The sequence below is a fragment of the Trachemys scripta genome, chromosome 10 (genome assembly GCF_013100865.1).
Source record: "Trachemys scripta elegans isolate TJP31775 chromosome 10, CAS_Tse_1.0, whole genome shotgun sequence".
Lineage (NCBI taxonomy): Eukaryota > Metazoa > Chordata > Testudines > Emydidae > Trachemys > Trachemys scripta.
Genome location: NC_048307.1, coordinates 30140033 through 30165482, shown reverse-complemented (window position 1 = coordinate 30165482; position 25450 = coordinate 30140033). Strand labels below are relative to the sequence as shown.

The 25450-nt window shown below is 47.0% G+C and overlaps 1 protein-coding gene across 3 annotated transcripts; it reads right to left on the bottom strand.

Annotated features, from left to right (window-relative positions):
• Positions 1 to 1206: 1206 nt before the first annotated feature.
• Positions 1207 to 24736, bottom strand: ROGDI (rogdi atypical leucine zipper). 3 transcript variants are annotated; one of them, XM_034784594.1, is made up of 11 exons: positions 24597 to 24736; positions 16132 to 16203; positions 15330 to 15412; positions 12974 to 13028; positions 11857 to 11937; positions 9039 to 9134; positions 7245 to 7343; positions 6508 to 6621; positions 5608 to 5657; positions 4037 to 4163; positions 1207 to 2248 (listed from the first exon to the last, which is right to left on the bottom strand). In XM_034784594.1, exons 1-11 carry the CDS (start codon positions 24636 to 24638, stop codon positions 2207 to 2209), a joined length of 861 nt encoding a protein of 286 aa, XP_034640485.1. In that variant the 5' UTR covers positions 24639 to 24736; the 3' UTR covers positions 1207 to 2206. The 3 variants fall into 3 exon arrangements, with proteins under 3 accessions (XP_034640485.1, XP_034640488.1, XP_034640486.1); XM_034784597.1 differs by lacking the exon at positions 4037 to 4163; XM_034784595.1 differs by lacking the exon at positions 9039 to 9134.
• Positions 24737 to 25450: the final 714 nt, after the last annotated feature.

Below are 25450 nucleotides of genomic sequence, written 5' to 3'. Positions count from 1 at the left end.
AATAAACCAGTATTTATTTACCCAACATGATGCTCATTGCAGGCAAAGGAGAAAGCAACTGTCTATCCCTCACTCCTCCTGAGGCATGTATGCATTAGATGTGGAGGAAGCACAGAGCTAGCTTTTGATTCCTCAAACAAGGAGGCTGTGCAATTATGGGGCTGTTGCTGTTACTGTCCCGCTTTGGGTTTTGGGGAGTGTCACAAGAGGATGGCATGGAAGGCCTCTGCATCCCATTAAGGTATCTGCAGAGCTCCCAATCCAGCCCCACAGTGCAGGCAGAGCAGCAGTGGCTGAGAGCAGCAAACAGAGACACTTCAGCTTCTCCCTCCCAAGAACAGAAGACCCTGGATGCCAGTTTCAGTTTCCCCAAGAAGAATCACTGTTAAGAGTCCCCACCTTATGTGGATTGTGTCGGGGGATTTCCGGCTGGTGTCCAACTCCAGAGACCTTTAACCCAGGAGCGTGTGATGTTGCAGGAGAAAGGAAGCACAGAGGCTACATAGCCATTCTTAGCACATGAGAGGATGGAAAACTCCTACATCCTGACTCTGAGTTAAGGCTGGACCACCTGGGAGGAACCCTCAGTTAGTGCATATGGAGAGAGAGTGCTGCTTTAAATTGGGGAAGGGGTCTACCGAAGCTGAACACTGGTGAGCCATCCTCACCACCACAACCCCCCACCCAGCACCAACCCCTTAACCCCAGTACAATCCACTCACAGCATCCAAAACTAGTCCTGCATTTTTGCCCTGGCCCCCCCACCCTTTATGATGGTCCCAGGCAGGTAGGTTACGGAGTGGCACTGGGTGGCTTTTAGTCCTGGGGGGAAAGAGGTTGAGTGCCCCTGCGCTACAGCACTTGACTTGCAACTATTTCCAGACTCTTGCCATGGTCTAGGGTTACCTTCCTTATCCTGATCTTCTAGCACCTGCCCAAGTCTATCCCCACCTCAATTCCGGCTCGTTTCATCCTGCATTGCACCCCATGTATCCCGCTCTGCTCAACCCTCCCTTTAGCTGTTACTTTGCAGTCGTCCTCCCTCCTCCCGTCCCTGCTGAGTAGCAATCCAGGTTATTCTAGCTGAGTCACACTAAGCACCTCCAGGAGATATCCTGGCTTACAGAGTTATTAAATCACTTGTGACACTAATAATTCTCAGCACATCCTAACATTGAACAATGCCTGTAACAGCCACACAGCACAGCGCTTGGTCTGAGGAACTTTATTTCACAAATATTTACTGGTTATGGGGATGATTCATATACTATAGCATCAATAGGTTAGGCAGGTAACAATAACCATCCTTCCACAGAAACAACATGGTCGTGTCCACAGATCTGTGTTTAGTGTCACCCTGTAGTAGACCATAGAGACTGTACAATAGACGACCTGGCACAGACGGCGGATAGAGGCTCCGCTCATTCCTGTGCTAGGGAGAGAGAGGTTTATGTGCAAATTGTGAACAGAAGCTACATTCTAACACAGACAGAAATGACTGGCTCACCTGGGGCTCAGAAACAAGGAGTAACACGCAGTCACATTGGTGCCAGGGAGAAGGAAATAACAGCTGCAAATAAGAACATCTCAAAATGAATTACAAGAAACATCTGGACAGATGCTGGGGAGGGTTTGGGACAGGAAGGAATGAGTCTTGGGGCCACTCAAAAACCCTGCTAGACCATCCTAGGTCACTACATGAGGCAGCATCTCTTTGACCCATGATGTGCTGCACATTAACAAGCACTCAGCCTGCCCCAGTTAGTGTTTGTCTGTCTCCGTCCCTCCCCAGCCCTGCTCATGGTTCAGCAATCCTGATGGTATGTGCAAATTAGATTAGCTTTACTGGCTCATGGTCTTCCCCTCACCCCAGCCCCTCAGACATGGTCCACATAACTCATTATGGGCTTGCAAGGTGCAAATAAGTAACATTCTACATGTGACTACGCAGACATGAGCAAGCTCACGGTCCACATCACAGCACTGCGAGGGGCCCTGCTCAGTGCTGCCATGTGTTGAACCCTGAGGTCTGAAGCACAAGCAGCTCCTACAGGTGATGTCTCTGGAAAGCACTGACCCTGGTGTATGGCAGGACACAGGCCAGTGCGACATGGCACTCCTCTCAGGTTGGTACACAGGGGTTTCCGCCTAAGAGAGCAGGGCAGTAGTGTTCAGGGTCACGTAGAGTCAAACTCTCCTGGAAGGATTAGTATGGCCTGTAGTTCCAGTAGCTGGAAAACACAGAGATCTGGAAAAACAAGGGATAAAACAGGTAGGCCCTTGGGTTCCCTGGATCCTTGTTAAATACCAGTCTCATGTTAAAACTGCTTCTTTCTGTTAAAGGGACAGCTTCCTCCCCCACCCCGCCTCACAGGCCAGACCCGGAAGCAGCTCTGGGGATGAGAGAAGCTAGAAGGAGGCCATGATTCTCTTAGATCTGGGCCCTCACTTGGAGTCAGTAATTCTCCAATCTCTCTGGCCACATCCTTCCCAAATCCCAGGAGCCCCCTCCATTTTCTTTTACATCCCTCCCTTTAACTCAGAACAATGGCTGCTCCCAGCTCAATGGGGATGGGCAGAGCTTGTTTCAGCAGTGGGATTTCTGGAGAGTGACATTCCGCTCATACCTCCTCCAGGGCACACACAACTCAGGCCAGGAGCAACCGGCCTCGCTTGAATCCTAGGGACCAAATGTGTGTCTCAGCAGTGATCCAGAACCAGTGCTACCAACAGTCTACTGGTTCTTGATGGGTTTATACGGATCCTGACAGAGTGTTCTAGCCCTGGCTATGTAAGTAGTGGTTCCTGATTCCAAGTTCAAGAGCGGTTACAATGGGCCAATTATTATTTGTTACATTTGTCTATGGAGCCATAGCTGTGCGTAGTGTTTTACACAGAGTGTGTCACTGCTACAGGCATCATATAATGTATAGCAGATACACACCAGACCACTAAGCACTGACATGGCACTTCTCAACCAAGGAGCTCAAAGCACCCTGCAAGGGATGGGAAATATTATCCCCATTTTACAGATAGGGAAAGTGAGGCAGTGTGATGAGGTGACGCACTCAAGGTCACACACCAGATAAGTGGCAGAGCTGGGAACAGATCTCAGATCCTCGTGAGTCCTAGTCTGACCACACTGCCTCTTCAGCAGCTCTGAACCTCTGGCTCCTCATCTCAGTTTCTCAATGTATGGCTATGGTCCTTAGCCCAGGAACACACATTTCTGAAACAGCATAATTAGTCCCTCATATGACCTTATGAACAGATTCCCCCTTCTGCTCCTGGAAGCCCGCCCGATGAGCTACACTGCATACACAGTCCACATGAGGGTACCGTCGCCAAGTGTCTTTATTATTGTTTTCTCCATTGTGCAAGTACAAGGAGCTCAGTGGTTTGTGCATTAGCCTGCTAAACCCAGGGTTGTGAGCTCAAACCTTGAGGGAGCCATTTAGGGAACTGGGGTAAAAATCAGTTTGGGGATTGGTCTCCTGCTTTGAGCAGATGACGACCACCTGAGGCCCCTTCCAACCCTGATATTCTAGGATAAACATAGCAGCAGTTAAAGGGAGCCCCATTCCTGCTCCCTGGCCCAGCTTTTTATACTGTTTGCCTTCTCCCTGGCATTCAGCTGGTGAGCTAATTGCCTCATTAGCAAATCTGGTTCTTTACAAGTATAAGTGACACCTGTTACCTAGCAAACCCCCTCCGAAGTGAACAGGCTGCTGGATTCCAAGGGGTTGTCTCTGCAGCTGCTAACACCACCCTGTTACTAAATCTCGTCCAGTTATTCAGAATTTTAACTAGACTCCTGCTGTGTAGCACCTACCATTTGTCAGCTCCATAGCAACAGTTTTCATTATTTCCCTGAACATCCTGTGCCATCGATACATAGAACAAATTACATCATACTGCATACTGATCTCTGTGCCAAGCACTCATGGTCAAATCCATTCCAGCTCACGAGAGCACCTAGATAATTAATTTGAACAGGTTTGAAACCTACTAACAGAACTCCTGCCCATGTCCCTACCTTGTCCTTCAGCTGCTGGCACAGCTGCAGAGAGACCGTGAAGAAGACAAGGGCGTCATTTAGCCAAGGTACCACACACTCCACTTTATGGACATGGCTGACTTCATATCTTTGGCTGCCACACTCACTGCAAAGAGAACACACCACAGCTGCTCACAGACAGGGTTCCGTGAACTCTGATGAATCCAGGGGCTACACTAGCTAAGTCAGGATTGGACTGTAAATTATAGGGGCGTGTAGTGCTCATGAGAGTGAGGCTCAGTGTGCTAGTTAGCAGACATATGCCACACAGCTTCCTCTCCACAGTTCTGCCAAAGCACCTTCCCCCAATAGTCCAGTCCTAGATTAAGCAATAGAGAGGGCAGACTGTGAAACCTATCCACTGTAGGCAGCCACATCCAGTAGACATTTAACTCCCATTTTACATGTAGTCAAATTAAGTTGAACCCAAGCTTCTAAATGGAGAGGCTAATGCATTTAGCTCACTGCACCACCCATTTCATAGCTTAGTTTCAGTTATACTGCTGCCACCCCCAGGTGCGGCGAATCAGTATGAATCACTTAGAACTCTTCCCCTCCCTCCCCCTGTCATGAAAGAAACCACGAGGATTTCTGTCAGAAGCACATGGTTACACCAGACACCTGCCAGACATGCTGAATATGAAACTGTTTCAGCCCAGCTTAGACAAGGTGCACTGTCAAGCATTGGCTAGCCAGGGCACGTGCAGGGGCAGCAGCACAGGGCATGAAACACTGATTGCAGTGGTGGGAGGTTAATGTTCTCTTTTGTGCCAGGCCGGAGCTCCCTGCCAGCCCCTTCCTCTCTAAGTGAGGACTGTATTTTGAACAGCCATGTTTGTCTGGGCTAGGGAATGAGTCATTAAAGAGATCTGGCTATTGCACCAGTGCTCAGCAGGTACAGTCCCAGCACTGGCTCACTGGAGCTGCCCTACCTAAGCGCTTGTCTACACTTACAGCATTGCAGCTGTGCCGCTGTAGCACTTAGGCCATGTCTGCACTTACAAGCTTACAGCTGTGTCGCTGGAAGAGCGGTCATGTAGCCATGTTAGCCGAAGGGTGAGAGCTCTCCCGTCAACATAATAAAACGGGAGAGCATCTCTTGCTGACATAGCTCTGTGCACACAGGTGCTTATGCTGGTAAAATTTATGTTGCTCGGGGGATGTTTTATCACATCCCTTAGCAACAAACATTTTGCCGACATAAGTGCTAGTGTAGACATGGCCTTAGTGAAAACTTTACTTATACCGACAGGACAGCTTCTCCCACTGGTGAAGCTACTCCACCTCCCTGAGAGGCTGGCTACCCCTGGGGTTAGGTTGGCATAACTACGTCTCTCAGGGGTGTGGATTTTCCACACCCCTGAGTGACACTGTTATACCAACGTAAGTCTGTAGTGTAGACCTGGCCTAACAGATGCTCTCCTTGGCCAAAAGTTCAAAGCTATTCATAAGCAGGGCTAATGCTAATGACTGTGTTCTGGCCACGAGTCAGTGTAAGATATCACCCTCTCCTACACATGCTATACAACCCTTCGGAAGACAGTACTTACAACATGGCTCCAGGGTTATGCAGAATAGACCCTCCAGTAGGTCTGAAGTTCTACACAAAGGATGAAAGAGAGAAATAAGTCACTTAAAATCTGACATAAGGAAAAAAATACAATCAAATGATTTGTCAGGATGTACTGACAAAATGCAGCTGAGACTCACATTTACTGCTATATACAGGGAGACAGTGGTTTGATATCAAGAAACATGGGCAGGTGTATGCATAGGAGTTAAGAGTGAGCAAAAGGCAGAGCCAAAGAGCCTCTAGCATCTGGTCCTTTCCTGCACCTTATGAATAGTCCCAGAAACTTTTTGAAAACAAAATCCATTGCCCTGCAGGGTTTGTATCCCAAAACACAGCACCACTGAGAACCTGAGCGTGAAACTCACTAGGAACTGGTTATAAACCAAATGAAACTGACTAGCCTTATTTCCACCGTCCAAGCTGAAAAATGCAAGTGGTCAAGCAACATCATGAAAATGAAATTAGCTCTTTAAAATTCCTTTGGTTTAAATAATCTAACATGTATTTGCAAAACAGATAAGGGATTAGAAAAACATCAATTAACTTGACTGTGCCCCTTTAACACTATAAAGGAACTGACCCAAACATATTTTTAAAATAAAATATCATGTGGGTAAATTTAGTGATTACTCCCTCTGAGGCTCACTCAAATAGCTCCATCTTTGCTAAATCATCATGCCCAAATCTTCCAGGAGGACCAGTTGTTCTGGCTGCATCCTGACCTAATTCCAGGTACCTAACACTAAACACACTCATCCCATGCTCTGGAGATCTCACCACCTCGCGTCATAAGGTGTCAGCATCATCCAGGGAACTGAGATCTCCTCTTTTTAGCCCATATCTCCCCTGACTGGGAAAGGTGAAGAAAGGAGACTACCTTGGTGGAATTGGGCTGCAGTGCATGGAGCTGGTAGACAGTCAAACACAGCTTATTTAGGTTGATGTAAAAATTCACAAGGATGTCCGAGGGCAGAGCAGGAGTGAACATTTTCTGTGAGAAAATAAAAATGATTTCTGCATTAGTGACAGGACCCTCTGTTTCTAAAGCTAGGATAATACTACCATAGAGGCTCTTCCATAAAAAAAAAAAAAAAAAAGAGAGGCAGAGAGACGTTAACAGCTTTAGGCAAAAGAGAAAAGCTATGTTTTATAGAGAGACTGTAATAGGGACCGGACCATACATGATGGCTATTTCTCTTGTTGCACCTGACTTCTAGACAGCTCTTGCACCAACACTGTGTAAGTGTGTAAGGGAACAGAGGAGATCAGAGTTAGACTCCATAGTTTGTCTCTCTTTAGAGTTTTGCTCTGGAGAAGCCCAGTTGACAAAGCCAAAACCCTTTCTCCTGGCTGTGGGCTCTTTAAGCCCAGGTCTGCTGCTCCCTGCAGCAGAGAAAGGTAGACCGACCACCAATACTGAGCACAGAGTCTACATCTGCTTCCATACAACGGAAGTTTTACAAGACTAAAGGGGGGATTTCTCTTACTCTGTGTACAACAAGGGTAGATTAGAATACAGCAAACCACGCCCCCATCAGGGAGGGACATGACAGCCCTCACTAGTGGGTGAAGAGAGGGAGTGTGCAGTATAGACCAAGACTGATATAAGGTTACCGTCAGGCCGCTGGAGGCAATTTCTGATAGGGTCAAGGTGGCTGGAGTAGTGAGCCGGTTCCGAGCTCGTGTCAGCTGTAACATCACTGCATCCATCAGCTAGGAAAGAAAACACATTCTTGTCTGAGGGCCATGATGCAGCTTTGGAGGGCGAGCTGAAGAGCCCGGGTAACACGCATGAGTTGTTACAGGGGAAACTGCATCAAGGAGTTGCACTGATTCAAGGCAAGGCGTCAACTCTACACACACGTTCCCGCCCGAGGCTCAAACAGAAGCAAGCAGCTCTTGCTCAGGCCCCTAGAGAGCAAAGGCCTCTTTAGGTTACCCACGGGGAGGCACGTTCTGTCAACTGCATCTCCCTGCAATGTTCCCAACAAAACCACATCAGCCTAACTGGCATCACTCCAATGCTCTGTCAACAATTTTACTGTCACTGGGACAAGCTTCCAGATCAGAAAGTGCGGACATTTCATATAAGAGCCTCTGCTTTTCTACAGGATCTGCCATTGGAAGAGCCTGGAGCTCCTGGATATTCTGTTGCTCTGAATCCTAACCAAGTAGCTTGCTTTAAAGAGAGTCAACTCATGCCACAGACCTCTCCCGGCATCCTTACAATGAGACCAAGCATCATAATTTGCTCTGCAATTTCTTATAAACAGCAGAAGGTATTTGCATCCGAGTCACCTCCCTCCCAGGTTGTCTCCCCCCACCCTCCCGACCTACATGATCCCACTGTGAAATCTTCACACTAAATTTACACCCTCCTTGGCAACAGGGTTAGAAACAAAATGAACCTGCTCAAGCTGGGCTGGGAGAGAGACCGTATTGCTTTAAGAAAAGAGAAGCGGGAATTCAGAGACTTACTGGGAAAGAAAACTGCTGTTTATAAGTGTAATTTTGCTGGCAAAAATGTACTACTGTCATGGAGCCTTACATAAAAAAGGACAAGAATGTTTACAGAAGTGTCAGCCCACATTCTCCTCCACCCCACTTTACCCCTCTTCAGGGTAAATCACCTCCAACTCCAGCTAAAAAAAAAAAAAAAAAAAAAAAAATGCCCATTGTGCCTTATGTAAGAAACAGCAGAGAAAACAATTTAAAGATTTTAAGTGCTGACAGTCATAGAGGGATCTAAAGACACTAAAAGCTCTTCTAGAAGCTTTACATACAAAAGAAGAGAAAAATGTTGCCTAATTGCTTTGATGGGCTCCAATCCTGCATGTGCAGAACTTTAGTCATGTGAATCATCACATGGATGTCAATGAAACTACTCACGTGAATAAAGTTATGCACACTCTTGAGTATTTGTGGAGCAAGCTCTTTCCTATGACTCTGTGACAGTGGTGGCTTTTTCACCTGGCAGGAATATTGCATCTTGAAGGCCAATTTCCTCAGATATAGTCCCTATTTTGGGAAGAATACCCAACCCAGCATTCTGGGGGAGCTGTGTTCATCTGCTACAGTGCTCATGACTACTAGAACGTTAAGGCACTCTGAACTACGACTCATCTTCTCCCCAGGGGGAGAAAAAGGGTTGGTGCTCAAGTAAAAACAGAACAGGCTCTTTCTCACACTTGATGTGCTGAGAAGTTACAGCCACCCAGTCCAGTGGCTAGGACTCTAGCCTGGGACCTGGGTTTGAGTCCCTGCACTACCTTGTGTGACCAGTCTCTGCAGAGATTTCAACTCAGTACAAAAAACCCAACACAGCGTAGCTGCATTAAAAAGAGGGGAGAAATGTGGAATTGGAGAGTCTGCCCTCTTATCCCACCTCCCAGAGAGCATTCTGCTCACCTTGAGGACCTCAGAGCCTGTTTTGAACTGGTAGTTTACATCTCGGTTCGTGAGCAGGTAAATTGCTTGGTTAACGTGGTTTCTAGCATCCTGGATCTGCAAAGGTACAAAATGCAGCCCTGTCAAATCAGCTCCCTCTGAAGTAATGCTAAAAGGTAGACTATCCCACTGCTGTCTCCCAGGATCCATCCTGTACCACTGCACAGACAGAAAAGGAAATTTTGATCATCCCATAATACTGAAGGCATTTTCTCCTGGGCACTCGGCACTCACAACTAAAGAAAGCTGTTACCTCTGCCATTCAGATCATAAAATTATTGGTCTACCATTTTAAGAAACAATGGTCTGAAGTCTGGGGCCTGCTATTTTATGTCCTAGACCATCAAACTAGCACTGCTGGTTTCAAGGAGTAGTGATGTCAGGTAGTCAGATCTCATGAGCAATCAGGGCCAGAAACAAAAGTGATACATTGCTATCCAGCTAGGCATTCCCACTGTCTAGGATACAGGGCATTCAGAGCACATTCTGGTTACTGTCTTTGCCCAGTCTCCAACTTCTTCAGCTGTGATTGGATTACAGTGGCTGCTCTTTAAGAATCATTGCCAGAGAGCTAAAACCAATACAACATCTGAATACTCGGAGAGAACAGAAAGCATTGATTTCTAACTTTAAGGTGCACTGGAACAGCAAATTACCAACACCCTAGAGTAGCTGCTGTAGCATTTGGGTGCAGGGGAACACATCACTGGGGCTTGCCTCTTGAGCAACCTTTGATAGAATAGACCTGAGGCACATCTAGCATGAACCCCTGTGAATCCTGCAGCATATGGTCCATTAACAGAGCAATCCTGCCAGAGCTGCCCATAACACGAGTGAGGAAAAACAACGTAAAGAAAGGGTTCACTGGCAGGGGGAGAAGAGCAGAGGAGCAACTCCAAGTGGGGGTGAGACTCAGACATTCAGCACCAGAGGCTGGTGTGGGAGCTGGAACAGAGGAAGGCATTAATGAACAGGGAGGATGAACACAGAAAAGGCAGGCACAAGTTAGGATAAGAGGCAGTTGGTGTGTACAGAAAGGCACTTGATCGAGTTTAGAGCAGGACGCTGTGAAGGGCATGTTTCGCTAGTGTTTTCAGACAAGTTCTAGATGCCAGTTGCAAATGTAACAGTGAAACAGATAGACACACAGCTTTGGACTTTGTTCACGGGAAGCTTGTAGTCTGAAGCTTCCTTTCTCCCCCAAATCTTGGCACAATCCTCCTGAGTGCTATACTGAACCTTACCTAGTGCAGGCTCCAGACAGATTTACGAGAAAAGCTCTTGTATGACTTGCACTTGCTTCCCCAGAGCACACAGCTCAGAAGTCTCAGTAGGGGTCTTGTTACTCAGAGGAGGGCGTCTCCAGATGGAGGAAGCATGTCCAGTGCAAAACCACCATTATGGTGCACACAGCTGGCAGCTTAGATACTGCTGGCACTTGTGACATGGCATCACAGGACACTACTTTCCAGATCCCCCTCCTCCAGGAATATTCCAGAACAACAGACTTGGGAGCAGCTTATGCCAGTAGGCTCTGGAGTGACACACACCATCACAATTTTCACAGCGCTTCCTCCAGTTGGCAAGGCCCACTCTCTCATGGAAGAAACTCAGGATATTTCACTATCGGAGGCTTGTTCTGAGAGAAATAGGACAAGGGTCTCCCCATAATCTCATGAAATACTATTATTCTGCCTCCTTTAGGCTCTCATATTCTTCGTCTAAATAACATTAAGAGACCAAGTCCTTCCAGAGTAAATCGAGGCAGGAGCTGTGCTTAAGAGACGGTGGAAGAATATCAATAGAGCAGCAATACAAAAGAGTCACTTATATATAGGCAGCACTGCTGACTGCATCACAAAGGCTTCCTTGTCTGCAAAGCACAAACAACTCAACATAGCCATAAGCTTCAATGATCAAAGCCCAGATCAACCCAGGGCTTGATTCATCTACCACAGAATAGCTAACATGTTTAAAATTAGCTAACATGTTTAAAATGACAGTAAATTAGAGCTCTCAATCTGCTGTAGATTGATGTGTCAAACAAACCACTGAAGTCCAAATATGCTTATAAAAAAAAAATCCAAGACATTGTATAAGGACCTACATAGCATAGAACCCCAGTCAGTTTTTAAACTTCAGAGCAATGGTGGGAAACTTTAGTTCCATGAGACTGGGGACTAGATTTCCAGAAGCCAGATCTATTCCAGCAATAGAAATAGCAAGCAATACCAGTCTGAAGAAGAGATTCAGAATTCTTCCCATTTGGATTCAATGGTGTTATCTGGTTTTATTCCGACTTAAGAATCCAGTTATAGCTAGAGTCTGAGGCACTGTCATATGCTGTTAGTGAGGTGAAGGGAGAAGACATGATTTCATACGGGGAATAAGAGCAGAATTGTGAGCCAGCACAGAGCTGGATGAACTGTTCTCTGTTCAGCCAGCCAAGATTCAACAGGCATTGAGAGAGAGAGCTACAGCCCGGGTGCTCTGAGCACTCCTTTCACAGGCTCAGCACCCCAACCCAGAGAGCTTTTAGCTCACTGATGTCTCAGGAACTAGTAGCACCCACTCCTTTTTCTTCTAAAGCCCTAATCCCAACTAGTTCACACCTCTGCCCCCTCCTCTATCACGCTCCAATTCATAAAGAAAGGAAGGTGGGTAATGGTGTCTGGAGAACCACAATGAAGACCAGCCCTTTCCTCTTTGAAGGAAAGGGCCTATGCAGACTACAGGGAGGGCACAAGCTCAACACCAAGAAGACTCCTGATAACCATACCTGCTGCAATTTCCATTGCTTGTCTTCGCGGAACGTGAAGTGCAGGAGCTGGTTATTTCTGGGCATTTTCAAATTAATATCCTTTAAAAGAGAGAGAGAGAAAGGCAGAGATGAGAGGAGCTCCCCCACAAAACTCAGAGCAGGGCTCCCCCTGAGCAAAAGGTGCTGCTCATACCCCTTCAAAGCCATGTATCTCATCTCCAACAGATCCATTGATACTGACTGCTGAGTGGGGGCATTTTGAGCAGTACTGGTTCAGCCAGTTTTTCGCCTTATTTCTACGAGAGGGAGACGCAAGGCGTAAATGACAACGTCGTTACTGAATTGGGCCCAGAGAGGAGACTGCCAGTTCATTTTAGGAGGTGTTGAGGGAACTCTGATGATAGAAATAAGGGGCAACATAGGTGAGAAGCCCATCAACTAAGAAGGGTCTATTGCAATACCTACCGCCGAGATTATAATATTGCAAACACTAATGATATTTCACTCGGTCATCATAAATAATGAACTGTCCCAGGTGAGTGAGTGGCAGTTTTGGAAGGCTGAGTTAAAACAGATCTAAGACTATACATCATGCATATTAAGACTGGACTGCAGCTAACCAAGGTGCCACTCCCTAACTGGGAGAGAACACACCCCAGTAAAATAGCACATGTGTAAGGACAAAATCTTCCTCCTCCTCATCTCTGCACTCAGATTTTCCTAGATACAGATTTCAACCCCTCGCATCATGTCTCAGCAGCGTGTCAACTATGCAAAAACTGCCTTGTTTAGCCACAGAGTTGGCTGCATCTTCATCCAGTTGCCTGGCAGCATTTGGCTGGTACCAGAGCCTACTGTAAAACCAACCAAAGCAATGGCAAGATGTGGTACCGAGGTGGTACCGAGGTGGCATCACTAGACAGCAACCAGCCAATCACCACCATAGAGGGCAGCTCCAGTGCCAATGAGCTTGACACATCTTCCCACTTGTTGACATCTGACGGAACAAGGTCTAGCAGGGGAAGAAAGACATGGAGTATGCTTCACCGCTGATCAGAAAAGAGAAGAATAAAGGTATTCACCACTTGCTCACCCCAGGGCTAGCACAAAGTGATTGGTGTGGATTGGTACTCACAGCTTGGCATAGAGCATCTCCCTGCAGCATCAACACTCCTTTCACCTGGTCTGCGCTGGAATGACAAAACAGTTCCAAACAGTGAGAGTCACAGGAGGCAGCCAGCCTCACCCCCAGCAAGAACAGGTGACCAGCCTTCACCCTTACCAACCAAAATGCAACACAGCAGAGGGCAGCAAGGACCTTCCCCACTCCCAGGTGGGCACACAGGAGCTCTCCAGTGCTGGTCCGAGTATGTCCTGTGGACAGCTCAGCTAGGGAGATGCATTCTCACCACCTACTCTTAGATCAAGCCTCCTGCCAGCAACTATAATATTGCTTGAGAGTTGCTCTCTTGTGTAACTGACCTGCTTAGAGCACTAAAAGTCCCATCCTCAACTAGTTTCCTCCCTGTATTAACAATCCACACACTGTTCACCATTTAAACATTAACACCTTTTGTTTAAACATTAGAGTTCTGGCACTAACAGCAGGGATGCAAATCACAAACAAGGTTATAATCGGACATTGTGTATGCTTTCTGCTTATGCCACAGAGGAAGTTGAAGAGTAGTGCTGGGTAACTGGTCACCTTCTGCAAAGGTCCCACTTTCTCACCAATCCTGTTACATGTTTACATGAAACAATGACAGAAGACTAAAGTATCTGGGCTTTAAGGACTTCACTTTATGAGCCCATTTCATTTAACACAGACACCATGATCTCACTGACCTCCCAGCATCTGAGAGAGACCCGTCTCCGGATGGAGACAAACCTGTTGCAGTTCAACCCAAAGTAGATTGAAATGATAGTTGACAGAAGAGAGAAACATCTGGAGGAATGGACAGAGACAATCTCTGCACACACTATAAACACCCACAGATTTTCCCCTTTGGATACCAGAATCCCTTGCTCCACAGCTGTTTTGAGAACATTTGTGGAAGCTTATTTCACTGTCTACTGTGTAACTCTACAGAAGTACAGCTGGTCTGGAGGCTCAGAAATGGTGACTATTACAGATGCAGTTTAGTAGTAACCGCTCTTATATAGCGCCTTTCATCCAGATCTCTCACTGCTTTGTGAGGTCGGTAAATGTTATTCCTATTTTACATTTGGGGAGACTAAGACACAGAGGCTAAGGGACTTGCCCAAGGCCACACACAGAGTCAGCAGCAGAGCCAAGAACAGACTTCAGATTCCTTGAGTCCAGGTCTCCAGCTATAAGCACTAGACAGGGTCTCCTCATTATTCACACTCTGAACATGGTGAGAACTGATCTAACTATTCTGCAGTGATGAAATGAATCAGAATATGGCCAAAAAAACCCATCTGGTGATTCCACTAAAGAATCAAATAGGAAATTGGCAAAGCCTAAAATGTGATGCATTTAAAAAGTACTTTCATCTGATGGGAAGTATCTAATTTTATTTAACCCTACCAAAAGAGTGATTTTTTTTGAGTGCTCTATTCTTATGGGATCAAAGAAATGAACTTCCCATCCTGTATGGACATTACCAAAGATGATAATGCATATAAATAGAGTAAACAAGGACAGGTAAGTATATTTTAGCAGGCAACTACAATTAATGTTTGATAAAATGGCAAGAAAGCAAAACAGATGGGAAAGCCAAGTGTTCATTCTTTAGAAGGTTATTAAACAATGATTAAATGAGCATTGGATAACTGCCTTTTACAACACAAACAGCAAAATATCATCAGGCTTTCCTCAGAGCGACAGTCTCTTTTTTAAAGGGCTGGAAATCTGCAGCAATAAAGGCTCAAATAATGAAATTATGGCTGAATATTTCAACATCTATTTAGAAGCAGCTATTCAGCTATCAACCCAACCACTCAGCGGTGGGAGTAATACAGTACAACAGGTAAAGTGGGATTTACAGAACACAGGGTGGGTAGCTCCCAGCTACAGCTGTCCAATAGGGGCTCTTCTCTTAGCCTTGAACTGCTGCTTTTCTAAATGCCACTGCATTCAGATCTCCATGTTATGTAACAAAGCAGATGAAATGGGGGAGGGAGGAAGGAAGATGTGACATGCAAATGATTAAAGTAAGCTAGGAGAGCAGCAGGCGAGAAGAGACAAATAACGCCAAACTGTCACAGATGTTATAGGAAAGGAGGTATAATTGTGCAGCAAAGTAAATCAGCTTCTGCAAGCCAGGCACCTGGGTCACTAGAAGGTGGATGTGCTCAACTATGAAAAAGTGTTCTAGTGTCTCCAGATGTTAAATGGGAGATAGCAACAACAGGAAAATCTGTGTAAAATGGGAGTGAATTGCCTCAATCCTCCACATCCTTCCCCTTCCTTTCCTACGCAAAGAGGAACCCAAGACCAAACGTGTACATGGAGAACAAACACTTACCTTGAAGTGCCCAGCATGAAGTTCTCCTGTTTGACGGGTCCTTCTGTGCCACCAACAGGCAAAGCAAACCTGTGAGAAGCCTCCTGCACAACAGCAAAGGGAGCTGACACTGTGACTGACTGACAAAATACTGCAATATCCTGGACAAACTTTATGCGATTAAGATTAACTTTACTGAATTAAGTTAAACCGTAATGAATTAGGTTTAATCCTTTGGGGTCCATTGTATTAAAAATGCAATTGTGTAGGTGTTATTGTGGCATTGTATGCAACTCCTCTAGGAGGAGAGGGATACTAATGTAAAGCCACTACTGGAGAGGTGCAAATATGCTCGTTCAAACTGGATTCTCCAGGGACCACCAGACCAAGAAAGGATTTTTGGATAAACAGCCTCGTTTTAGCTCAGGGCCTTCTTCCTGATTAAGTAAACAGACAAGTCCCTTGGTCCAAGAAGGGACCCAATCCTTAGGGAAGGGTTGGAAGGACTGGGGCCCATAAGACTGTGGTCTTGTTCTGAGCTGAAGCTGCAATGAACTTGAAACCACAAGGAAACCCCTTGAGTGGGGTTTTAAAGGGCTGCTCCTGCCAGAGCTCAAGTTAGGGTTGGGGGAGTCCTCTGGTAAGCTTATTAGTATGCGTGTAGGGTTTTTTAAAATTGTTTTTAATATATTTTCTTTGGGGATAAAGAGAGATCTTTGCTCTCCAGGGCTGCCACCCCAGCATTGTGTTCACAAAGAACAAAACAGCAACCAGAAAAAAGCAACTGAAAATTCCCTATGCATGGCTGGAACTGGCTCGTTACCTTCAGAATATCCTGCAGCTGTCTCAGGACACCATGAACCTCCTCTTGCAAAAGCCATTTAAACTCTTCTTCCTACAGCCATGGAAAGACAAAACAGGAATCATTTATGAGAGTCTTCTGGGGCTTTCACAGGATGCTTGATCTTAATTTCTTTCTGAAACACAGAAGCACATAAACCACGGAGAACAAGTTTACTGGTATGTGCAGGTGGAAATGTAACAAGAGGAAAGGTAGGCAGTTTTTGACTGAATTGTTCAAAGGGCTATTTTCTCTACCTCTCCATGCTGCCTCTATACCCTTTCAAAATATCTTGCCTTGACTCCACTGATCAAATGTTTATTTATTTAGAGCATTATATGAATAATAATGGTGGTAGGTGGCCCTGGTTCTTATACTGCTCTCATCCATGTGGTTTACCAAACAGCAGCAGTTTAATTAGGAAAGAACCTGAAATAAATTCAGCTGAGGGGATTGGACTGTTTGCACAAATTCAGTAATAAACAAGTTCAGCTCTGATGGGACAACTTCTCAGCTGACCTCATCCAGTTGTCTACTATGGAGAAAGCCTGTGCAAACCAGATCCTGAATATGAAGCTGCAAACCTGAAGTATTAGTATAAATACACCCTTGGTCAAAAGACCAACAAAGGTAGTAGGTGTGTGCGCATTGGGGGGAGGATTACTTGAACCACAGCAAAGTAGGGAAGGGCAATCCCCATTTTTCAGATGGGAACAGAGGCACATGGTAAATAAGTGTCTTGCCCAAGGTGTCACAGGCAGTCTGCGGCTGGGAGCCAGGAACTGAATCCGGTCTCTCAAATCCTAGTCTAGTCCAGTGGCCTAACTACTATACCATTCCTACCAATATGTACTAGGAGAAGTGTTAGCAAATCGGTGGATTTCCGCCTAGCTCTTTTCACAGGAGATGGAAATGTCCTACTGGCAAACACCTTTTGAATGAGGACTAGGACAAAGATGTTGGTTATAACACTCGTTAACCTGCCAGATGTGCCTATCGTGTGCACATCTGGATAAGATTCCATTTCATAAAATACCTGTTAACCACTAAATACCAACAAAAACTTGAGATAAGTTATAGCGGGAAACAATGAGAGGTTTGATTTTTTTGGTGGAATCAGGTTTGGGAGTTTGACTTGCTGTAAGCTACCTCATTCTAGCAAACATGATATGGATCCAATCCAGAGAATCAAACAATCCCTCCCTGAGTACATCTCCTTAGAAAGGGTTTTTACAAAACCACTGAACACATTAAATGTTTAAAAGAAAAACTTTTCAGCTCTTAAGAACAGTCATTTCTGGGGTGGTAAGAGGTTCCATTTGGGGGGAGAGTAGGCAAAGAGATTCACTGTAACATGAAGGACTTTCCCCAAAGCCTAGAGGATGGCAGCCTTGAGACCATCCATCCTGTCCGGTACAGTCATGGAAGGTTAGTTGGGTGGACCACCGGAATGGTTTAGTTCTTTCTATGTAGAAAGCTAGAGCCCATCTAACCTCCAGTGAGTGAAGACATCGTTCACTCTTATTTGCATGAGGTTTCAGGTAAAAGACAGGTAAGTAAATTGCCTGATTGCTATGAAATTGTGAAACCACTTTCAGGAGGAAACTGGGGTGAGGCTGTAAATACACCTGACCTTTAAAGAAGACCACATGCAGTGGCTTTGATGTGAGGACATGGAGTTTAGAGACTCTTTGGGCCTAAGTGATGGCAATTAAGAAAACCACCTCCCAGAAGAGGTATAATAAAAGAGCATGTTGCTAAAGGCTCAAACAGTGGTCCCATAAGTTCTGACAAGACCAGGATCAGGTCCCAAGGGGGAACGGACTCCCTTACTTGAGGCCTTTGAGGAACGTGACTGACATGTCATTTGAAAAGCAGACTGGTTATCCACCCTCCGGAGGAAAGTTAATATTGCTGCCAAGTGAACTTTGACAGAAGAAATTGCTAAGCCTTACTGTTTCAGGTGCGATAATGTTTTGGATAGATGAACGCATTGGTGAGACTCCGGATTGGGATGCCCAGACTTAGAACAGTTTCCATTTTGAGAGGTAAGTAGTCCTGATGGAGGGCTCTCTATTATCTAGAAGGACCTGGCAATCTTGCTCTGAGCAGCCTGCTCTCTGGGATTTAGCCAGCGAGCTTCCAGGCCGTTAAATGAAGGGAACTCAGGTTTGGGTGGAGCAGCCAACCATGGTCCTGAGAGATCAGGTCCAGGTACAATGGGAGTGGGACTGGAGTCGCCATTGAGAGGTCTAGCAGAGTGGAGAACCAGTGTTGGCAGGGCCATGCTGGGGCTATCAGAATAACTTGGACCTGGTCCCGCTTGATCTTTAGCAGCACTCTGTATAAAAGTGGGAATGGGGGAAAAGTATAATAAAGCTGTCCCGTCCAAGGTAGCAGGAAGGTGTCTGTGATGGAACCTGGACTATGACCTCATTGGGAACAGAGTTTGGAACCACAGAACGAGTCACAAAAAGAGCAAGGCTCCTTGAAACAGTACATCCTGAACAGTCTGTTGGACCTCCTTTGGGAGATCAGAGGACTGGAACCATGAACTCTTGGGCATGGCAACTGCCAAAGCCATGGACCTGGTAGCTGAGTCAGTCGAATCCAGAGCAGCCTGTAAAGAGGCCCTTGCCACCGATTTTTCCCTCATTCACTAGCAAGGAGAACTCCTGCCTAGCCTCTTGTGGGAATCCCACATGTTAAAATCAGACCTGTCCAGCAGCACCTGCTGGTTTGCAATTCTGAGTTGTAACCTCCCTCGCAGAATAAACTCTCCTACTGAACAGGTCTAATTTCTTTGAGTCCTGAATTGATCCTCTCTCTCTCTCTCTTACTGGCAGCAGATACCCCCAGGGATTCTGGGAGGATAGGTTTAAAGAAACTCATAACCTTGGGCAGGAACATAATATTTTCTTTCAGCCCTTTTTGAAGGAGGCAGGAAGGGATGCGGGGGTCTGCCACAGAGCCTTAATTGGTCCATAATGGCCTCATTGAGAGGCCGAACTATTTTAGAAGGGCCCGCAGTAGCTAAAATGTCAACCAGGCTGTGCGAGGACTCTTTCACTACCTCCATTTGTACGCTCAGATTCAAGGCCACCATCTTTAACAACTCTTGGTGAGCCTTATAATCATCTGGGGGAGACAACATGTCCCTTCCTGAGATTGTTTTATCAGTAGTGGAAGCCAGCACTGGCTGTGAGTGCTCTTCTTCCCTTTCTGCATCAGCAGGATCCCACTGAACTAGCTCTTTGAGTTTGATACTGGGCTTGGTACCCAGTAGGGCGGTGCCGCCCATCTTTCAGAGGCCACTGAATAGGATCACTTGGAATATGCCCTGAAAACTGGGGGAAACCCCCACAGGTTCCAAAAGGGCCACTGGACTGGTGTAGGTCCCCAGTGACCTCCTGGCCAACCACTCAATGGTACTCCTGTGCCCAGATCCATGGAAGGGTGGAAATGCCTAGAGGAGTAGCAAGAATGGCTTCAAGGATGGAAAGAGTAAGACCCGATCTCCGATTCTGAAGAGGACGAGTCTCTCTCTAGTGACTGCAGAGGTGCTGTTCCCAACCGTGTCAGAGATCAGTGACGGGGTAGAGAGGTCCACACTGAGGCAAGCATTGCAGGTTTCCCTTCTGATGGTACTGTGCCCTTCACATTGAAATGACCCAGCTGGTTCACTCCTGTCCACCAGTACCAATAACACCAACTCTTGTACTACCGACAATACTGGTACCGACAACGAGAGAAGGTCCCTGGCAGCTACAAATGCTTCCGGTGTGGTAGGTACAAAAATAGTATTGGTACTGCACAGTGCCACCAATATAGAAGCTCTTCTGGTATCAGACTTGACGATGCCTACGTAGATGCCAGAATCAACGGTGCCAGCTTCTATGGATCTGAGGTAGAGGAGTGCTTCGGTTTAGATCGCACTCTACTGATTCCCAAGCCTGGCAGCCTTCGGTGCTGGGGATGCCCCCTTTTGGCATGCTGTTTCTTATGTCTTTTTCTGGGCTCTGGAGATGGTGATTGGTGCCGGGACTCTGGTAAAGTAGGAGGAGCACTCCTTACTGATGCTGAGGCATTCAGCCTGGCTCAGATGAAGGTCTCAGTGCCATCTCCGTGAGCAGGATCTTCCGCCTGGCCTCACAATCCTTCTCCGTCCGAGTCCTTGCAGATCTAGCAACAGTCCCCCAGCATGAGCATCCCTCAGGCACCTCAAGTAGTTTGAATGCCAGTTGCTCAAGGGCATAGCCTTGTTGCAGGAGACGGAGGGCTTGAAGCCCGGTGACCAAGGCCTCCCTCAGTACTGGGGATCGGATGAAAACTCCAATAATCATGATAACTCATTTACAAAAACTAACTATGTACATAAAAAGAGAAAGTCCACTGGGAGAACTTGTGAATCCAAGGAGAGCAGTTCCAGTGACTGTCACAGGCGGTAAGAAGGAATTGAGAGGACGCAAGGTTGGCTGGGCGCTTTATACTGGCGTAAACAGTGTGCAGCAGCAAAGGGTGCTTGAGCCACCATGACTGATACCACTGAGGGGAAAATTTCTGGTGACTGTGCGCAGGGCGAATGCACATCTAGAGTAGAATGCACATGTGCAGTCATTCGAAGAAGACTAACACCATATCAACTGTATAAACCACTTTTAAGCTTAAATTTCTTCCATTTCAGGGCACACACAGACTGACTTGGTTCTCATCCTTTGTTGATCAGTCAGTGTATCGATCTTTGGGGCATGCTATGTTTTTGCAGATGTTTGAGAACAGCTGAGAGACTTGGAATGGTTGGGATTCTTGGAGAGGGTGAGGCATATTTATATTCACACAGGGGTTGGTTGGTTGGTTATTTTGTCACTTAAAACTGTTCCAGCCTAACTGTGTTTAGAATACTTCTATGAACTTGTTAAAAGTCTACAGCTCAGAATAGGCACCTTTGGTTTAGAAGTCTCAAATCTCAATATGTAGAATTTGGGGCAATTTACTCATCCACGCATGAATTTACACCAAGTGGCATATGGCACCTGCAATGTCACAGACTGACACATCCAAGGTGACTTACACAGCAGCAGTTTGTTTTGCTCAGTTTCCTAGGGTACCCTGGACCTTTTTCTAAAACAGATAAAACCACATCATAAACACATCCCCCTGTCCAAGGCCATTTTAACTCAGAAAGCACAGAGATTTTAATAATTAACCTGTTTCTGTTTCCATGATGGTACATCCCTTTATTAAGGAGAATGCACAGACAGGAGAAGGTGGGAGAAAGAGACCAGGATGTGCACAGGCTCTAGTATTTATCTTGGTTTTTTTTCTTGAGCTTTTCAAATACCTCTGGGGAGCTACTTATGGCACTCACATAAATTCTTGTCTTCCTTGAATTCCTGGACATCAGATCTCAGATATTATAACTTCATACATGTCACATGAGACCATAAGAAATAAGACACACACAAAAAAACCACAGCCAGAGAACTCTGGCTGTGTTTGATACAACCCAAGTGTTACTATTTGGGGTTTCCTGTGACTCCTGCAGAACCTGATTCACAGCCCTAATCAAAATTAATATGAAGAATTATGATTGGGGATTGACAGAAGGGAGTATAAATCAAACAAGCCTGATCAGAGAAGAAAAGCTGAGGGGCTTGGGATGGTTGGGATTCTCAGAGAGGGTGGGGTATGTTTATATTCCTGCAGGTCTTGGTTGGTTGGTTATTTTGTTACATAGGCCTGATCTACCCTACACAGTTAGGTCAATTTAAGGCAGCTTACACTGACCTAATTATGTCAGTGTACACACTATAGCACCGGTTCTCAAGCGCATAGGCACCGACTTCTAATGGCGCCGGTGGCCGGGTGCTTGACCCCCCTCTGTCCCCAGCCCTGGCCCGAATCCGGGTGCGGAACAGGGAGGCAAGAAGCCCAGGTGGCTACAGGCTTTTGCAAGGGAGCTGTGTGGAGCTGAGAGCCTTGGCTCTCAGCCCCCCTCTGCTCCCCGCCCTCTTCAGTGGGTGACAGCGCTCCTGGCGAGGACATGCACCACTGACAGAAGGAGGGCAGTGTGGACATCAGCAGTAACTACTGCAGTGTCTGTAAGTCGACCTAACATAGGTCGACTTAAGTCTAGAATGTAGACGTGCCTTTAGGCTAGGATTATTTTAACTGCTATTCCACCCACCTATTGATTACAATAGGGTCTCAATTAGAACACAATTTCAGGCACATTTGTTAATTAAGTTCTTGATGGACAAATCCATGCACATCTTGGTCATAAAAATGTCCTTTAGTACTGATGTTTAATTTCAGCCATCCAAGGCCAAAGGCCTCTTGGGTACTTTAGAAATAGATAAAAATTATCAGCGACGGCATCTGTAAAATTTCCTCCAGCCAGCAAGTTACAATCCTGAACCAAAAACAACATGAGTAAAATGCTACAGAGTCATGAACCTTGGTTTACAGAGGATGTACTAGTGAGTAAGGACATTCCAGGGCTGAAAGGCTGATAAGGCTCCACTTCCCATCCTCAAGATCCTATCTTGGGGAAGGACCAGTAGCTCCAATATGCTGATCTTAATCGTCTTCACAGGACAGCAGCAGACAGGTCCTAAGGGGCACTAATCCTATATCAATGAAGGCTTTCAGTACTAAGAACAAGAGACTAATACACTGGACAACAAGTGGGCAGTGCCCTGCAAGCAATATTTAAGGGAGGCCCAAGGAAAGCGTGCCCTGAAAGAAGAGGTCAGGGATGGGAAATGCCTGTTGGCTGCTAGGCAAACTTCAGCTTCCCTGCTTAGTTCACAGTCAGCAATGACCCCGTGCCATGAACCACATTAATACAACCTAGATGGAGCTACTATAAGGTGGGTACCTATCTGGTTGAAAAATCGTTCCCAGAGAGTAGTTATCAGTGGTTCACAGTCATGCTGGAAGGGCATAACAAGTGGGGTCCTGCAGGGATCGGTTCTGTTCAATATCTTCATCAATGATTTAGATAATGGCATAGAGCGTACACTTATAAAGTTTGTGGATGATACCAAGCTGGGAGGGGTTGAAAGTGCTTTGGAGGATAGGATTAAAAGTGAAAATGATCTGGACAAACTGGAGAAATTGTATGAAGTAAATAGAATGAAATTCAGCAAGGACAAACACAAAGTACTGCACTTAGGAAGGAACAATCAGTTGCACACATACAAAATAGGAAATAACTGCCTAGGAAGGAGTACTGTGGAAAGGGAGCTGGGGTCAGAGTGGATCACATGCTAAATATGAGTCAACAGTGTAACATAGTTGCAAAAAAAAGCAAACATCATGCTGGGACGTATTAGCAGGAGTATTGTAAGCAAGACATGAGAAGTAATCCTTCCGCTCTACTCCACGCTAATTAGGCCTCAACTGGAATATTGTGTCCAGTTCTGGGCACCACATTTCAGGAAAGATGTGGACAAATTGGCGAAAGTCCAGAGAAGAGCAACAAAAATGATAAAAGGTCTAGAAAACATGACCTATGAGGGAAGATTAAAAAAATTGGGTTTGTTTAGTCTGGAGAAGAGAAGACTGAGAGGGGACATAGTTTTCAAGTACATAAAAGGTTGTTACAAAGAGGAGGGAGAGAAATTGTTCTTCTTAACTGCTGAGGATAGGACAAGAAGCAATGGGCTTAAATTGCAGCAAGGGAGGTTTAGGTTGGACATTAGGAAAAACTTCCAGTCAGAAGCGACAAAGAGTCCTGTGGTACCTTATAGACTAACAGACGTATTGAGCATAAGCTTTTGTGGGTGAATACCCACTTCGTCAGATTCACCCACGAAAGCTTCTGACAGATCCAGACTAACACAGTTACCCCTCTGATTCCTGTCAGGGTGGTTAAGCACTGGAATAAATTGCATAGGGAGGTTGTGGAATCTCCATCATCGGGGATTTTTAAGAGTGGGTTGGACAAACACCTGTGAGGGATGGTCTAGATAATACATAGTCCTGCCTTGAGTGCAGGGGACTGGACTAGATGACCTCTCGACCAGCTCTATGCTTAACCTGGCCAGTGCAGGGGCAGCCACTATCCAGGCGAGATGCTCCTTCTCCAAACTGTCCGGGGTAATGGTGTCTGCGATGGCGGAGGGGGCGGGGTGCCGTGCTGGGGGCACTGCCCGGCAGGGAAGAACGGCCCAGGGCAGGCAGGCCCCAGGCAGTGCCTCCAGCCCCGGCAGCCCTTCGCCGTCCCCCCTGTCGGGCAGCGCCTGTCTCCGGGACACCTGGGGAAAGGGTCCCAGCGCGGGGGGATGGGCATAGGGCCCCCACCCCCAGAGAGAGCCTCGGGGGTGGGGGCAGCAGCGGGCGCTGCCGCAGGGGCTGGACCCAACCCCCGGGGGGGGGCGGGCCCAGGCCCTTGGCAGGGTGACCCCTCGCTAGCGGCAGAGGAAGGAGGGTCCCGGACTCACCAACACTGCCCGCTCCGCCGCGCTCGCCATCGCGGCCGCCATCCCTCAGCTCTCCACCGCCTCCGCAGCACAGCCCGAGGCTGCCGGCTCCGCTTCGTGCCCGCCCCACTCACTCCTGATTGGCTAGGCACCGCCACCACCAGCCTTGGGATTGGTTACTGTTCTCACCCAGGCCCCGCCCAACGCCGACCCCTCCCACCACGGCTCGGCCTCTACTCTGCCTAGCAACGCGTCATAGGGTGCTGGTGCGTGGCTGGAGTTATCTCCGTCCCCCACAGAGCTGGGGGCAAAGACGCACGGGATTGGGGCTGACAGCATAAGGCCTGGCGTGACATCACAATGTATGTGCAGATACGCCAGCCTGGGAGGGGCGGGGCCTGAGACTGAGTGGTGGTGGTCTCGGAGAGGAGGCAGGCTACAGGGATGTATGTGCACCAGGCCGTGCAGGGACTGACAGCCCATCGCATAGAGCAGGGGTCTCAAACACGCGGCCCCGAGGCTCTTGTGTGTGGCCCACCAAGCTCCCCGCCCCTCTGCCTACCCTGGGATTGCCTCCGGTTGCTGCAAGCGCCGCGCTGCTCTCTGAGGCCTTGGCTACACTTACCCGGTAGTTCGACGGCTGGAAATCGAACTTCTGGGTTCGACTTATCGCGTCTAGTCTGGACGTGATAAGTCGAACCCGGAAGTGCTCGCCGTCGACTGCGGTACTCCAGCTCGCCGAGAGGAGTACCGCGGAGTCGACGGGGGAGCCTGCCTGCCGCGTGTGGACCAAGGTAAGTTCGAACTAATTCGAACTAAGGTACTTCGAACTTCAGCTACGTTATTCACGTAGCTGAAGTTGCGTACCTTAGTTC